The sequence below is a fragment of the Scyliorhinus torazame genome, chromosome 30, assembly GCF_047496885.1.
Source record: "Scyliorhinus torazame isolate Kashiwa2021f chromosome 30, sScyTor2.1, whole genome shotgun sequence".
In the NCBI taxonomy this organism is placed as follows: Eukaryota; Metazoa; Chordata; class Chondrichthyes; order Carcharhiniformes; family Scyliorhinidae; genus Scyliorhinus; species Scyliorhinus torazame.
Genome location: NC_092736.1, coordinates 16,558,314 through 16,575,615, shown reverse-complemented (window position 1 = coordinate 16,575,615; position 17,302 = coordinate 16,558,314). Strand labels below are relative to the sequence as shown.

Below are 17,302 nucleotides of genomic sequence, written 5' to 3'. Positions count from 1 at the left end.
ATATGGAGAATTCTAGAAATACTCCTTGTGTAGATGGGTGGGACTGGTTCACTTTAATGTATCTCACTGCATGTGGTGTACATAATGACAGAAATACTGGCCAGTATTCCATTCCCTGGGGACTGGGTGTGAGGTAGTGTAGGAAGGACCATGAAAATCACCGAGAGCCTATTCAGATTGGCATCCCGGTGCAGTCCCACTTTCGACCATTTTATGGACAGTGGGACAAGATGCCGTTCATGTTAATTAAAGTTCGAATTAGGGGCCATTTTATATTTTTAATAATAATCTTTATTATTGTCACAAGTAGGCTTGCGTTAACACTGCAGTGAAGTTACCTGTGAAAATCCTCTCGTCGCCACACTCTGGCGCCTGTTCGGGTACACAGAGGGAGGATTTAGAATGTCCAATTCGTCTAACAGCACATTGTTCGGGTCTTGTGGGAGGAAACCGGAGCGTCCGGAGGAAACCCACGCAGACACGGGGAGAACGTGCAGACTCCACACAGACAGTGACTCACACCGGGAATTGAACCGGGGACCCTGGCACTGGGAAGCCACAGTGCTAACCACTGGACTACCATGCCGCCCATATTGTGACCATTGGGCCAATCCCTCTCCCCTTTTACATTCTCTGCACCCACCCCTGCTTCCCAGCCACATGGGAAGACTGTCAGCTAAATGGAGGCAGCTCCCGGGGCCCAAGTGATCTCCCTGGAGGAAATTTCCCCCTGACTCCTGACCCAGTGGCTTTTCCAATTATTCTCTCAACTGACCCCCCTTGGAGGGTTCCCGGTCTCCTGCAATCCTCAGCAATGACCACCTCTCCCAGTGGCGCTGCTGAGTAATCAGAGCTGCTGGCCTTGTGATTGGGCCTGCAACACCAGGAGATTGCCTGCCATTCTTAATTGGATATTGGGTCCACGGGCGCCTGATTAGGAGCCCGTCAGTGGTAAAATTTTCGAGCAGGTCCCGCTGCCAAGTATGGGCTCGGAGGCCTGCCTTTTACTCTGGCCTTGGGGTCCCGATGTGCTTTGTTAAAAATTCAACCCATGCATTTTTCCACACCCCTATCCCGTGCATTCAACGTGGCTGCTTCAGAGGTACTTTGAGGTTTACAGAACTATCTGCTTCCTTCAGGCAAGTATGAACTTGGATTTTTCTTCACAACTACACAAATAATATATCTATATATTTAGCAACAACAGCATGTTTCAGTGGCCGCACTGCACTCTCTCAAGAAACTTAAATTTTGGATGAGCTCGTTAATGGGATCACACTGTTACAAAGGCCCGATTAATCAATCAAAGTGATAGGAAATAGGTCCGCTGCTTTGAGATACCCATTCCTCAACTTCCAGCTCTCACTTGCACATTTATGCAGGGCAGCCAATTCTTGGCATGTCAAGGGACATGGCGGTGGTGCGGGAAAATGGCACTGAGGCAGATGATTAGCCGTGATCTAATTGAATGGCAGAGCAAGATTCGATGGGCCGAATGGGCCCCCAATGTTCCTATGTCCCTGTGACATGTGCATTGTTGCTGGTACCCTCTCAGAAGCTCTGATTGATCCCCAGAATAAAGTCAGCCTATCCTGGATGCAGAAAGGAGCTGAGAAAGACAAAGGGTGGGGTTTTCCAGCCCTTCCCACTTGCGGGATCTTTCCATCCCACCAAAGGTTTCCTGGAGGTGGGGCGGGCGGGATGGGAAGATCCCGCCATTGGCCAATGATGAGCCTCCTTTGCCGCTGGAAAAAACGCCACGGTGTTTTGGATAATCCCACCCAATGCAATACATCTGTCGCGGAAAAGAGGGAGACATGTTGTTGAAGATTTTCTTCTTTCACTTGAGGACAAAGGCAAGAATGCCAAATTTCAAACAATCATGACACGTTACAGCACAGGAGAGAAGGGGTATTGGTTAACTGGCAAATCAACTGTGATTGGTTGAGACTTTGCCATGGAGAAAGCAATGGGGTACTACCCATGTTCTAGGGTAATTGGAAAAAAAGGGGACAGTGCTTGAAAATATCCTTTTTGTTTGCAGAGAACGGGTCATGGCGTATGAATGTGTGACACTTCGAGCGAGAGTAGATGAACCATGTTATGAGTTTTGCTGATTATCTTATGTTGTTTGTTAGTGTAATTGCTAATGCACTCAGGATTGTTCATCAAGTGCTGCCGAGTTGCAGAATCGCATTTAAGATAGATTTGTTTTCTTTTATGTTTTGCAAGCGTGGGCTGGTTGAGCAGGAGTTATATTCTGCCTATTAGGAACAGTCAGAGAAACACGTTTTATTTGATGGGGCATGCATTGCAACATAAGGCGTATGCACCTGGCATCACACCAGTGCTGAAAGTCAGATGTGATGAGTGCAAGCCAAAAAGTTTCAGCAATATATCTCTCTTTTCAGCAATATTCCAGTTCTGCACTGCCACGTGATTGCTTGTTTGTAATCTAGATAATCAATAGGTTAGAGCTGGATAGAGATACCTTTTAGATCTTCTAATCTTTCTGGGATTTTTCCCTGCTGATAAATCGGATGGATGGGAAATTGCAGGTTGATTACACAGTCAGAAACAAGAGCCAGGTAACATCTACATGCAGAACATTTTCAGGTCTGTGCATGCCCTTCAAGCTATAATAATCTTTATTATTGTCACAAGTAGGCTTACATCAACACTGCAATGAAGTTACTGTGAAAATCCCCTAGTCGCCATACTGCGGCGCCTGTTCAGGCACACTGAGGGAGAATTCAGAATGTCCAATTCACCTAACAAGCACGTCTTTCAGGACTTGTGGGAGGAAACCAGGGCACCTGGAAGAAACCCATGCAGACACGGGGAGAACATGGAGACTCCGCACAGACAGTGACCCAAATGGGAATCGAACCTGTACTCTGGTGCTGTAAAGCAACAGTGCTAACCTCTGTGCTACCGTGCCGCCTTCGGTAAAAGCATATTAGTTCCTTCTGACCTTGAGTAATAAACTCACAAGCACCCATCATCTGCAAATTTTCCTCAGCGTCCTCGCCCCCCCCCCCCCCCTCTGCAATTAACCTCTAACTGACCCCAGGATCTATAGCAATTATTGGACTCTGGGGGTTTAAAGTGATGGGCCATGTTGAATATTGGTGCAGCTTAGCAGCAGAATAATACACGGTGCTAAAGAGCAAGATGTTCCTGTTATACGATTGCAAATAGTTTGACTTACCATGGGCATTGCCATGGGAGATCCTCTAGGTTCACCTCTCACTCCCCGCATAACATAAATAAAAGTGTAAGGAGCTCAGTTAATAGAAAGTAGAACTAGATGTGTGCATTCCTCAAGCTAGATAAAATGTCATGCACATCTCTTTGGGATAATGTTATTGCCTGTTAACAAGAAGAAATACGTTGCCCATTCTCCCATGTAAAGATCCCCTCCCTTATACACATTAACCTTGATGATTTTTTATTGAAGTACTGGATAGCTATTGCTCAAAAATAATACAGTGCTTCCTTTCCAATAGATACATGAGATGGCCCAGTCAGAAATATCAACCCAACAGGTAGGACATCCTTTGAAGAGATCACAGTAAAACTTTCTGCTAGTGAGAACATTCAAAATTTTGGTTTATTGTAAAACTACTGATGACTGACTTTATTCCATTAGAATCCTCTTAAAGGTCAGCCATTTACCAGGGAACAGTTGAGCTGAAACAAGGCTTGAATATGAAATGAATGAAAATGAAATGAAATGAATGAAATGAAATGAAAATCGCTTATTGTCACAAGTAGGCTTCAAATGAAGTTGCTGTGAAAAGCCCCTAGTCGCCACATTCCGGCACCTGTTCGGGGAGGCTGGTACGGGCTGGTACGGACTTGATTTTGAATATAATGCGATTAATATTTAGTTGAAGGGACAAATTTAACATGGGATGTGGTGACTGGGTATATGCATGTGTCACCAGACGGCTCGTTTCAAATCTTGCGGACAATCTAAGCCCTTCAAAAGGCTGTGATAGGATTTAACGTTGGGACTTTTAAGGTTGCTTAATTAAAATTTTAATTTAGCTTCGCTTCCTGTTTAATTCACACAGCCTGGGAAATGTTGTGGGTTATTTTGAACAATGTACTTTTACTGCGGGACTGAATGTAGAATCGGGCTTAAGTAATGTGTAAAAGGGTGTTTGTTGAATGCTGTTCTCAGGCAGAGCTTTTGTTCTAATACAATTTGAATTGTTACAGGAAACCCCACTGGACTCTTCCTCGTTGTTAATGTGTTTATATTGTGTGACTGTGTGCTAGAGTATAAAGCATTTACAATAGGCAGAAATGCATAATGAGAGCAAAATAAATGTCAAGTTAGCCTTATCTGAGTCATTTAGCGAGAAAGAGTTGAACTGATCACTGTAGAAATAGAAACAACCTTATCTTAATGGTGTGACAATCTGTGACAGTGACACACTTGCTGACTTCTACTCAGCAACTTGATCAATTTGGATTAAACCTGCGTTAAAAACATCTGCATACACATCCTGCTATGTTTCTGTCACGTTTTTATTTTTTAAAATAAATTTAGAGTACACAATTCTTTTTTTTTTCCAATTAAGGGGGCAATTTAGCGTGGCCAATCCACCTAACATGCACAGGGGTCTGGTTTAGCACAGTGGGCTACACCGCTTGCTTGTAATGCAGAACAAGGCGCGGGTTTAATTCCCGTACTGGCCTCCCCGAACAGGTGCCGGAATGTGGCAACTAGGGGCTTTTCACAGTAACTTCATTGAAGCCTACTTGTGACAATAAGCGATTATTATTATCTTTGGGTTTGTAGGAATGGACCCACGCAGACACGGGGAGAATGTGGAAACTCCACACGGACAGTGACCCAGACTGGGATCGAAGCCGGCGCCATGAGGCAGCAGTGCTAACCACTGCACTACCCTGCAGCCCTTTCTCACCTTTTTCCAATCAACATTTTCCCCATCAATTTTGGAAAGCGCCTGTGTAAAGACAGTACAAACTCTCACCAGTAGTGGCGCTGTAGCATCTCAGTTTTGTTCCTCAACTTGTTAGAGAAGTTCTTTCAACCAACTCTACTCCCCTTCCTAAAATGCAATAAGTTTTTCTATTTAACTCTGCGTGGTAATACAAAATAAAATGATTATGGAAACTTAAGGGCAGAATTGTACAAAGTTACATAATTATGTCTGCCTGACCGAGTCCGATTGACCCTTGACCTCAAACCCCAATTCTCTTGATGGCTGGAATTTCTCCTGCCTTCCTGTGTGCAATGCCTCAGGTGGTTGGCCAGTAATATTATTACGGTTAGTATACTAATATTTATTATTGTCACAAGTAGGCTTACATTAACACTGCAGTGAAGTTACTGTGAAAATCCCTAGTCGCCACACTCCGGCGCCTGTTTTGGTACACAGAGGGAGAATTCAGAATGTCCAATTCACCTAACAAGCACGTCTTTCGGGATATTGGGGGAGGAAACCGGAGCACCCGGAGGAAACCCACGCAGACACGGGGAGAACGTGCTAGAACATAGAATAGGCAGTGCAGAAGGGGGCCATTTGGCCCATCGAGTCTGCACCGACCCACATTAAGCCCTCACTTCCACCCGATCCCCATAACCCAATAAGCCCTCCTAACTTTTTGGACACGAAGGGCAATTTAGCATGGCCAATCCACCTAACCTACACGTCTTTGGACTGTGGGAGGAAACCGGAGCACCCGGAGGAAACCCACGCACACACGGGGAGAACGTGCAGACTCCGCACAGACAGTGGAATCGAACCTGGGACCCTGGTGCTGTGAAGCAACAGTGCTAACCACTGTGCTGCCGTGCTGCCCCACTTGTAAGCGCCTTTTGTAAGTTTTACACTCACTCCCCATGATGCATTGATCGTCGCGTGTGACCCATTCTATTCTTCTGAGTCTCTGAATAGATGCCACAGAACTTCTGTAATTGAATTAATAAAATGATATAGATCATTGAGGTGTTTTGACAAACACATGACAGGCTAGCCTGGCTACTCAGAGTCCCAAATTAACAGGCAATAAATGATATTCAGTATTTACAAACAGCTGCTGATAGAATTTGATTTTAACCTTTTTTTGTTCATGTGAAAGTTTCACGCCAAATCGTTATCCCCTGAATAATATGAATCCTGAAATATGCTTTTTGAAATGATTCAAAATGGGCCTTCTTGTGGCGAGTTGGTGACTGGTGCATTTAATCAGGTGATCGGTGGGGACCCCACAAACTTCTCGCGTCCACCCTGGTTAAAGCTCAGGTGGGAAAGCCCATGGACAACCTTCCAGCCCCACCATCAACTAACTCAGGCCTTAAGGTGGGCAAGTAATGCTGACTTTGGAGCCCCATTCACCCCGTGGCAGGCGGGGAGAGCTTGTCAGGCCGCTGCGTGACAAGCTGATTTGTACGTGGTCGCGTGCAGGCACTCGGGTTTAAAAACACTCAATGGGCAGCACGGTAGCACAAGTGGCTAGCACTGTGGCTTCACAGCGCCAGGGTCCCAGGTTCGATTCCCTGCTGAGTCACTGTCTGTGCGGAGTCTGCACGTTCTCCCCGTGTCTGCGTGGGTTTCCTCCGGGTGCTCCGGTTTCCTCCCACAGTCCAAGGACGTGCAGGTTAGGTGGATTGGCCATGCTAAATTGCCCTTAGTGTCCAAAAAGAAAAGGTTAGGAGGGGCTATTGAGTTACGGGGATAGGGTGGAAGTGAGGGTTTAAGTGGGTCGGTGCAGACTCGATGGGCCAAATGGCCTCCTTCTGCACTGTATGTTCTATGTTCTAATGCCGAATTGAGGGAACAGGCCTCAGGGGAGGGGGGGGCCTCGGGGGAGGAGGGGGGGGCCTGCTGAAAGCTTCCCCGGTCCTTGCTGCCGACCCTCTCCCACTCTCCCCGTGACCGTTTTCCTGCCATCGCTCACCAGTACCTGGGTCGCCCCTTCATCCATAGCCTCGGGTGGCTGCAGTTACCAGCAGCAGCCACTGCCTCGCTGGTGGCACTGCTGAGTGCAGAAGAGCTGCCAGCCTCCGGTTGGCTGGCGGTTCGAGGTGGGTGGGGCCTGTTCCACTGGGCCCTTGATCCTGAGAGAAGATCCATCGCTGGTCTGCCAAGTGACTGAGTGGCATACGATCTGGTGGGCATTCCCTAAAAGAGATGATGCTGGCTCTCCAGCTGGCAGATGGGACCCCTGTCCCCTTCACAAGATTCCACCCAATATTTTCCATTCCATTTCACTATTCATTTGTGCTACAATTCCATTCTGCTCGGAGGCCACTCAATTCGAGGGCAATTATGGATCGGCAACAAAAGCTGGCCAGCAACAACCACACCCCATGAATGGATTGAAGGAAAAAATAATAATGATCGAGAGTACAGATTAGCTGATTATTTTCCTATTGCAAGGGGACCATCAGAAGCCCAGGGCTGGAGCCTGAGGCCTACATGCTCCTAGTCGCTCAGTAGCAAACAATGTCCATTTAAGCTTTAAAGTCTAAACCATCGAAAGTAGTTAGGAATGGCTATTGGCCATTCAGCCCCTTGAGTTTGCTCTGACATTCAATTAGAGGAAGAACAGAATCTCGACCCAAAGTTCCTGCTTTAGCTGCATAAGCCTTAAGACTCTGGACGATCAAAATATCTATTAGTCTTAGTTATCCACTAACGCACATTTTGGGGAGAGAGTTCGAGATTTCCAATGCCCTTGGTGTGACAATGTGCTTTCTACAGCCCACTCTGAAATTTGTAGTTTTCCTTCTTCGCACCTTTTCCTGGACTCTTCCCCACCCAAGAGGAAATAATTTCTCTCTACATGCCCGATGATGCCCTTCAATCATCTTAAACTTCTCAGTTGGATCCCCCTTAGTCTTCTATGGTCAAGGCTATGCAAGCTTGTCCATGTCGCCTATCTGTATGATTTAATAATAATAATCTCTATTATTGTCACAAGTTGGCTTACATTAACACCGCAATGAAGTTACTGTGAAAAGCCCCTAGTGGCCACACTCCGGCGCCTGTTCAGGTACAGAGAGGGAGAATTCAGAATGTCCAACTCACCTAACAAGCACGTCTTTCGAGACTTGCGGGAGGAAACCGGAGCACCCGGAGGAAACCCACGCAGACATGGGGCGAACGTGTAGACTCCGCACGTTCCGCAGTGGGCTGAAGAAAATGTGAGCGAAAGTTAGATAAACACATGGGGGGCGGGGGGGGGGGAAGGCGTAGAATTACTTTGGGCGCTAACTCTTGCGAAACACAGACATCGGCACAGCCCAGATGGGCCGAATGGCCTGGTTCGGTATTATCAGCGCAACGTTGACCTCAGTAAAATGCACAAACAAAACCGTGCGTTTGAAAACCTGAACACAGTCGGCAGTGCTGCATTGTGGAATTATGCCAATTTCTCAAGTGAAGCGAACTTTCTTCAGAGATAGGTAAGAGCAACTTGATCAGTCCCGTGGAGTGACTCACGGCGCCCTTGTAGAGGAAGCGTTGTGCGATGTGGGTCTGCCCACAAAACCTCCCAACACGGGTGCTCGAAGAATTCGCGAGAGAGGACTTTGCCCCTGTTAAACAGAATCCAAACACCACTCACATCGTTGAAGCACGGAGGGGAAAGAAGTGAGAGACAGGCGTGTGTGTGAGAGAGAGAGAGAGAGAGGAACGTAGACAAAAACAGCGAGAACGAGACAGTGAGGGAAAGGAAGCGACATGAGCTGGCCTGAATCCTAGGAAGGCCAAAACATCAGCAGTGCTTGTAGTGACAGCTCTTTCTCAGACAAGCCCAACAATATATTAGTGTGTGTCTGTTTTTATAGGGTAGCTGTGCAGCTGATCTATACCGACACCCACAGCTCGATGCAGACATTGAAGCAGTGAAAGAAATTTATGGAGAGAATTCTGTCTCTGTCAGGTGAGTGTTCAGCATTCCATTTTCAAGTGTTGCAGAACTGACGGTAATTTTTATTATGCTTTTTTTTCAGTCTGACATTTTGCTTATAATTTTATGAGATTCTTCGGGGAATAAGAGCCAAAGGTTGGTCCCCCCCCCCCCCCATCCCCAAAGAAAAAAAACCCTTGGGTCTTTTCGGCTCCAATTTTCTTTCCCCCCCACCCCCTTGCTCTTTGCAGCTAGGCTTATTTCCAACTGCTGGAAGAATAGAGCAGTCCGAGTTATGCACTGCTCTGTCATTGCTGCTTTCTGATCGGCACTGCAGTGTGGGACTGGGCCTGTGAGGTTTCTACCAACCCCTCTGTCCAAAGATGGAGCACTGCGAACCAGCGCAGACTTTGCCTTTCAGGGTTGGATTCGAACTTAGACCCACTGCCCCCATCTCCTCCCCACGCCCCCCACGCCACCCCCATCCCACCACCAGACGGGATCGCATACCCACATTTCCTGATCCGCAAGGTTGCTTAATTGAAAGTTGTTTGTTGTGGTTAAGTTGCTGGCGTGCGGCTTTTCGACTCGCTTCTTTTGAGGTGAAAAGCACAGAATTTACCGTTGCGATGTCTAAAACTTCCCGCACATCTATCGAGTGGGCTTTGTGCTTGACGAGTCAGGAACCTTGCATGGCATCGATCTGATGGCATTGGGGGGTGGGGGGGGGGGGAGTTATCGGTATTAATTGTTCGCCAAAGGCATTCGGAACCTCGTGCTTCACCATCCGTTTTAGGGTCACTATGGCACAGCAGGTGGCCATTCGGCCCATTGAGACTATTCCGACTCTCTGTAGAGCAATCCAGCCTGTCCCATTCCCCTGGTCTATCCCCGCAGCTCTGCGCGTTGTGTTTCCTGCAAACGCCCATCCAATTTCCTTTTCTTAAGCCTCGCCTCCTTTCCGTAGCTCCCCTCCCCATCTCTGATTGTCTCTTTCAGAACCACTTCCCCTCCCTCATCACATGACTCCCGCACGCGGTATGAGAACGCTGGTGACAGTGCGTTAACGCAGATGAGATCTGGTACTCCATGAGCGACCCACACAGACTGGAAAAGAGTACGTTAAGGAGCTGTGAGGTGGGCTTTTCTTTCCTGCCAGCGGGATCTTCCAGTCCCGTCGAAGACGCCCCTCCCCCACCCCCGACGGCGGGAGAGCAAAACCTGCCCATGACCTGCATGAAAAACTATTTTGAAGATTTCTTCAAACATAAATCACGTTCTTTCTAAGCATCTTCCCCCCCCCCCCACCCCGCCCCAAATAACCTTGCCTATAAGTGGCCTTCTTTGTCAGCAAAGTATCTTCGTCTATACTAGCATGGTGGCACAGTGGTTAGCACTGCTGCCTCACAGCACCAGGGACCTAGGTTTGATTCCAGCCTCGGGTGACTGTCTGTGTGGAGTTTGCACTTTCTCCCTGTGGGTTTCCTCCGGGTGCTCGTTTCCTACAGCACTCCAAAGGTGTGCGGGTTAGCTAGGGTCACGGGGATAGGGCGGTTGAGTGGGCCTAGCCAGGGTGCCCTTTCAGAAGGTCAGAGCAGCCAAAAGGCCTAAAGGCCTTATTTTGCACTGTAGGGATTCTGTGGAACTCTCTGGGCGGGATTCTCTGTCCTGAGGCTAAGTATTGACGCCGTCCGAAGCGCCGTCCGAAACTCCGTCCGAAACGCCGTCGCATTCCTCGACGGCGTCAACACAGCCTCAGAATCAGCAATTCTGGCCCCTGCAGAGGGCCAGCACGGCACTGGAGCGGATCACGCCGCTCCAGCTGTTGCTCCTGGTGTGAACTGGGCATCGCGGGGTCCACGCTCGCGCAGTGGCTCCCTTCAACGTGCCGGCCCCGACGCAACATGGCGCAGGGCTACAGGGGCTGGCGCGGAAGAGAGGAGGCCGCCAAACAGAGAGGCCGGCCCGCCGATCTGTGGGCCCCGACCGCGGGCCAGGCCGCATCGGAGGCCCCCCCCCGGGTCGGACCCTCCCTCCCCACCCCCACAGGCCACCCCCGGACCCTTCAACGCCGAGGTCCCCCCGGCTGAGAGTAGGGGCGGGATTCTCCGACCCCCCCGCCGGGTCGGAGAATCGCCGGGGGCTGGCGTGACTCCCGCCCCCGCCGGTTGCCGAATTCTCCGGCACTGGATATTTGGCGGGGGCGGCCCCCCCCCCCCGGTCGATTCTCCGGCCCGCGATGGGCCGAAGTCCCGCCGATGTCAGCCCACGCCAGCCGGCGTGGATTGAACCACCTTTGGGACGGCGGGACACGATGGCGCGGGCTGGCTCCGGGGTCCTGGGGGGGGTGCGCGGGGCGATCTGGCCCCGGGGGGTGCCCCCACGGTGGCCTGGCCCGCGATCGGGGCCCACCGATCCGTGGGCGGGCCTGTGCCGTGGGGGCACTCTTTTCCTTCCGCCTTCGCCATGGTCTCCACTATGGCGGAGGTGGAAGAGACCCCCTCCGCTGTGCATGCGCGGCGATGCGGTGAGCGGCTGCTGGCGCTCCCGCACATGCGCCGCCCGGCAAAGTCAGTTTCGCGCCAGCTGGCGGGGCACCAAAGGCCTTTTTTCGCCAGTTGGCGGGGCGGAAATCAGTCCGGCGCGGGCCTAGCCCCTCAAGGAGACTTCCGCACCTTTGGGGCGGCGCGATTCTGGACTGATTCACGCCATTTTTGGCGCCGGTCGGCGGATATCGTGCCGATATCGGAGAATCCCGCCCCAGGTGTGAACGGCGCCGGCGGGACTTGGGATTTTACGACTGCCCATCCTGTGGGGAATCGGCAGGGGGGCCCCACAGAGCGGACCCCGACCGGCGCCGTGCCAACCACGCCGGCTCCAGTGGCGCGGAGAATCGTGTCGCGGCGGCGTGGCGCGATTCGCGCCGGTCGCTGGGATTCTCCGGCCCGGACCCGGGCTGAGCGAATCCCGCCCTCGAATCCCGCCTCTACGCCTACACATAACGAAAGCAGAAAATGCTGCGAATACTCAGGACAGGCAGCGTATGTGGAGAGAGAAACAGCTCCAGTTCAGCAGCCACTCATCAGTGTTTGGGTCAGCCTTGTGATGCTTAAAACTAGCTCAAGTGGTTTGATAAAAGCAAAATAATTCTGTGGCCCATAAAAATGCCCGAGAATAAATGGTCATATTTCACCCACTGGCCACAGATTTATCTTCGGGTCCTCTGTTCAGTTTGTTTAATCCCCTGAGCTCCCAACACTCAACTTTGCCATACTTTCTATTTAATTCATTCTTATGATTTGCATGTTTCTGGCAAGGCCTGCCCATCGCTAGTTGAGATAGGTGATTGGGGAAGGTTCTTCTTGAACCGCTGTGGAAATTTGATATGACTATTCCACTCCAGAGGGCAGTTTTGACTTCTCAAAAGGCTTTATAGCAGGTTCATAGAATTCCTACTGTGCAGAAAGTGGCCATTCGGCCCATCGAGTCTTTACCAACCCTCCGAAAGAGCACTCGATCCAGACTCACACCCCTGCCCTATCCCCCTAACCCTATCTCACGTTTGGACACTAAGGGGCAATTTATCTCGGCCAATCCACCTAACCTGCACATCTTTGGACTGTGGGAGGAAATCGGAGCACCCGGAGGAAACCCACGCAGACACGGGGAGAACTTGCAAACTCCACAGACAGTCACCTGAGGTCGGAATTGAACTCTGGTCCCTGACGTGTGAAGCAGCAGTGCTAATCACTGTGCCACCGTGTTGCGCCCCCCCCCCGCTTTATGGTCCCTTTCACTGAAAGCAGCTTTATGAAACTTTAAAAAAAAAAAACCTCAAATTCCTTTGGTGGGATTTGAACTCCTGCTCTCCGAATGATGCTCTGGGCTGCTAGTCCCATAATTTAACTGCCATGCGGCCAAACCCACCTATGATAGGGCAGCACGGTAGCATAGTGGTTAGCACTGTGGCTTCACAGCGCCAGGGTCCCAGGTTCAATTCCCCACTGGGTCACTGTCTGTGCGGAGTCTGCATGTTCTCCCCGTGTGTGCGTGGGTTAACTCCGGGTGCTCCGGTTTCCTCTCACAGTCCAAAGATGTGCAGGCTAGGTGGATTGGCCGTGCTAAATTGCCCAACTCAATAGCCTAATCCTGCTTTCTCCCGATAATCCTTGATCCCCTTCGCCCCCAAGTGTCATATCCAGCCGCCTCTTGAATGTATTCAAGGTCTTAGCCTCCACTACTTCCTGTGGTAATGAATTCCACAGACTCACCACTCTCTGGGTGAAGAAATGTCTCTTATCTCTGTCCGAAATGGTTTACCCTGAATCCTCAGGCTGTGACCCCTGGTTCTGGACACACCCATCATTGGTAACATCTTCCCTGCATCTACCCTGTCTAGTCCTGTTAGAATTTGATAAGTCTCGATGAGATTCCCCCCTCATTCTTCTGAACTCCAGCGAGAACAATCCCAACCTAGTCAGTCTCTCCTCATATGACAGTCCCGCCACCCCTGGAATCAGTCTGGTAAACCTTCGCTGCGCTCCCTCGAGAGCATGGAGCCAAAATAACTGGAATTGTGTTAAGATACAGATCATCTTATTGAACTGCAAAACAGACTTGAGGGGGTGAATGGCTTGCTCCTTGTCTAATGTCTTAGGGATGGTGGGACTGCCATATGAGGAGAGATTGACTAGGTTGGGATTGTTCTCACTGGAGCTCAGAAGAATGAGGGGGGATCTCATAGGGACTTATAAAATTCTAACAGGACCAGACAGGATAGATGCAGGTAAGATGTTCCCAATGGTGGGTGTGTCCAGAACTGGGGTCACAATCTGAGGGTTCAGGATAAACCAGTTTGGACAGAATTGAGGAGCCATTTCCTCACCCAAAGAGTGGTGGGCCTATGGAATTCATCACCACAAGAAGTAGTTGATGCTAAAACATTGACTATGGTCAAGAGGCGGCTGGATATAGCACTTGGGGAGAATGGGATTAAAGGCTATGGGGAGAAAGCAGGATTAGGCTATTGAGTTGGATGATCAGCCATGATTGTGATGAATGGCGGAGTGGGCCCGAAGGGCCAAAAGGCCTCCTCCTGCTCCTATCTTCTATGTATCTAGGTTTCAAGTACATATTTTGAACATCATAACTGAAGAGGCCTAAAACCTTTAATGTTTAGACAGGCTGTTATTTATTTATTTCAAATATTTCTTTCTGCAGGGAATATGGGACGATTGATGATGTGGATGTGGACCTGCACATTAATATGAGTTTTCTGGATGTAAGTACTGACTCCAGCTTCAATTGCTGCCTGTTCCATTGTGAATACGTTAACAGTCTTACATTTAGGGATCACTTCCTGGGGCGCCTCAAATACTTCCCGTCACACTTTCCCTGTCGCACATTTGTCGCCAATGCTCCTACTGTGATAAAGCAACTTACCCATTGATTCACTTTGAACCCAGACGGGTTCCTGGGATGGTAGGAGTATTAATCAAAGGAGAGATTGGGTCTGACTGGGCCTGTCTTCATCGGAGTTTAGAAGAAGGGGATCTAACGGAAACGTATAAAAGTCTGACAGGGCTGGACAGACTGGAGGCAGAAATGTTGTTTTCTCTGGCTGGGTGGGGTAGAGGCCTAAAACGGGAGGGTGGGAGGGGCGTGGGGGAGTGGGGGGGGTCTCAGTCTCAGCATATGGTGTAGGCTATTTAGGACTGACATGAGGAGAACCCCTTCACTCAGAGGGTTGTGAATAATGTGAAGTAATGCATTTTGGAAGGTCTAATGCAGGTAGGGACTATACAGTGAACGGTAGAACCCTCAAGAGTATTGAAAGTCAGAGAGATCTAGGTGTACAGGTCCACAGGTCACTGAAAGGGGCAACACAGGTGGAGAAGGTAGTCAAGAAGGCATACGGCATGCTTGCCTTCATTGGCAGGGGCACTAAGTATAAAAATTGGCAAGTCATGTTGCAGCTGTATAGAACCTTAGTTAAGGCCACACTTGGTGTATGGTGTTCAATTCTGGTCGCCACACTACCAGAAGGATGTGGAGGTTTTAGAGAGGGTGCAGAAGAGATTTACCAGGATATTGCTTGGTCCGGAGGGCATTAGCTATGAGGAGCGGTTGAATAAACTTGGTTTGTTCTCACTGGAACGACGGAGTTTGAGGGGCGACCTGATAGAGGTCTACAAAATGACGAGGGGCATAGGCAGAGTGGATAGTCAGAGGCTTTTTCCCAGGGTAGAGGAGTCAATTACTAGGGGGCATAGGTTTAAGGTGCGAGGGGCAAGGTTTAGAGGAGATGTACGAGGGAAGTTTTTTACACAGAGGGTAGTGGGTGCCTGGAACTCGCTGCCAGAGGAGGTGGTGGAAGCAGGGACGATAGTGACATTTAAGGGGCATCTTGACAAATACATGAATAGGGCGGGAATAGAGGGATACGGACCCAGGAAGTGTAGAAGATTTTAGTTTAGACAGGCAGCGTGGTCGGCACGGGCTTGGAGGGCCGAAGGACCTGTTCCTGTGCTGTACTTTTCTTTGTTCTTTGTTCTTTTGTTCTTTGTAGAATTCTCTACCACAGAAGACTGTGGGGAAGGGGGGGGGGGGGGGGGGGGGGGTTGCAAGCCACTACATATATTTAAGAATGAAAATACTCTAAAGGTGTCATAAAGTTTTACAGCACAAAAATTGTCCCTTCGCCCCACCATGTCTGCACCAGACATCAAGCACCTCTCCTAATTCCACTTTCCTGCTCTTGGTCCATAGACTTATATGCTGTGGCGTTTCAAGTGCTCATCTAAATACTTCTTAAAAGTTGTGAGGGTTCCCGCCTCTATCGCCCTTTCAGGCAGCGAGTTCCAGATTCACACCGCCCTCTGGCTGTACCAAGAGAGGTTTAAGTAATAAACATTCTTCATTTGGCATGTGCATGCCACTTAAAAATAAATAAACCATCACAAGTCTATCCTCAATTACCATTCTCCAACCTTACCACCCTGGCCTCTTCCAAAAGGGATGAGCCACGAATTTGCAAGTGGCTGGAAACCTACAGAAATCCGATATGCTTGGATCAGTCAATTCCCAAAACAGTGCTCACAGGGTGAGGTTAAAGGGCGAGTTTCACTTGAGCATAGCTGAACTGTCAGTTAAACATCACACTTTTGTTCAATATCAATTTAGAGGACCCAATTATTTTTATTTTTTTTTCCAATTGAGGGGCAATTTAGCGCGGCCAATCCACCTAACCAGCAACATCTTTGGGTTGTGAGGGTGAAACCCACGCAGACACGGGGAGAATGTGCAAACTCCGCACCGACAGTGACTCAGGGCCGGGATTCAAACCCGGGCCCTCAGCGCCGTAGTCTCAGTGCTAACCACTGCGCCACGTGCCGCCCCAAACATCACAGTTATGGTCCAGGTTCCAGTAACTGAGGGGCAGCAGCGGGATGTGACAACCTGTCGCCATTGTGAGACCACCATTTTTATTTATGGAATGAGGATGCATTGAATTCATTAACGTTTACAATTTACTTGGGTTATGGTACATAGAACATACAGTGCTGAAGGAGACCATTCGGCCCATCAAGTCTGCACCGACCAACTTAAGCCCTCACTTCCACCCTATCCCCGTAACCCAATAGCCCCTCCGAACCTTTTTGGACACGAAGAGCAATTTATCATGGCCAATCCACCTAACCTGCACATCTTTGGACTGTGGGAGGAAACCGGAGCACCCGGGGGAAACCCACTCAGACACGGGGAGAACGTGCAGACTCCGCACAGACAGTGACCCACCGGGGAATCGACCCTGGCGCTGTGAAGCCACAGTGCTAGCCACTTGTGCTACCGTGCTGCCATACGTTACAGGTTATTTTGCATGGTACATGTGCAGACTTTCAATGCCAGTATTGCACAGCTCTGTAGGTTTCATTAACGCTTGAGTGAAAGATTATCAGGCTAAGATTGTTCCTGCTGGTGTGGTAGATAAAAATCCTCACCTCACTGGCAAAAACAAGGGACTTGCATTTGAGGTGCTGTCACCTGCAGGATTTCCGACCAAATGCGGGATTCCTCACGCAACCCGCCACGTGTTTTGCAGCGGAGGAGGGGGTAGCCATTGGCCAGCGCGAGATCTTCTGGTCCCATCATTGTCAACGGGGTTCCCCGTTGAATGTACCGCTTGCCGTCGGGAAACCCGGGGCCGGAATGCGCCATCAGCGGAACCGGAAGATCCCACCACCGTGAACGGCCGGAAAATTTCAGACCAAGAGCTGGAAGGCGAGATTAGATTAGACCATAAGACCACAAGTCATAGAATTAGGCCACTCGGCCCATCAAGTCTGCTCCGCCATTCAATCATGGCTGACATTTTCCCATCCCAATTCTCCCCGTAACCCCTGATCCC

At 49.7% G+C, this 17,302-nt stretch overlaps 1 protein-coding gene across 14 annotated transcripts in view; it reads left to right on the top strand.

The window, feature by feature from the left end:
- The window catches only part of LOC140404399 (protein mono-ADP-ribosyltransferase PARP6), a 142,176-nt gene that overhangs the window by 45,604 nt on the left and 79,270 nt on the right, over nucleotides 1-17,302 (top strand). For 11 of the 14 annotated variants that reach the window (XR_011938499.1, XR_011938500.1, XR_011938501.1 and 8 more), the window contains exons 5-7: nucleotides 3,510-3,548; nucleotides 8,834-8,928; nucleotides 14,116-14,176. Coding sequence is in view for 11 of the 14 variants with exons in the window: in XM_072492880.1 (XP_072348981.1) it covers nucleotides 3,510-3,548; nucleotides 8,834-8,928; nucleotides 14,116-14,176 (195 nt within the window). In the remaining 3 variants the exon portion in view is untranslated. The remainder of the gene's footprint in view (nucleotides 1-3,509; nucleotides 3,549-8,833; nucleotides 8,929-14,115; nucleotides 14,177-17,302) is intronic. The other 3 variants (XM_072492879.1, XM_072492877.1, XM_072492875.1) reach the window with 1 other exon arrangement.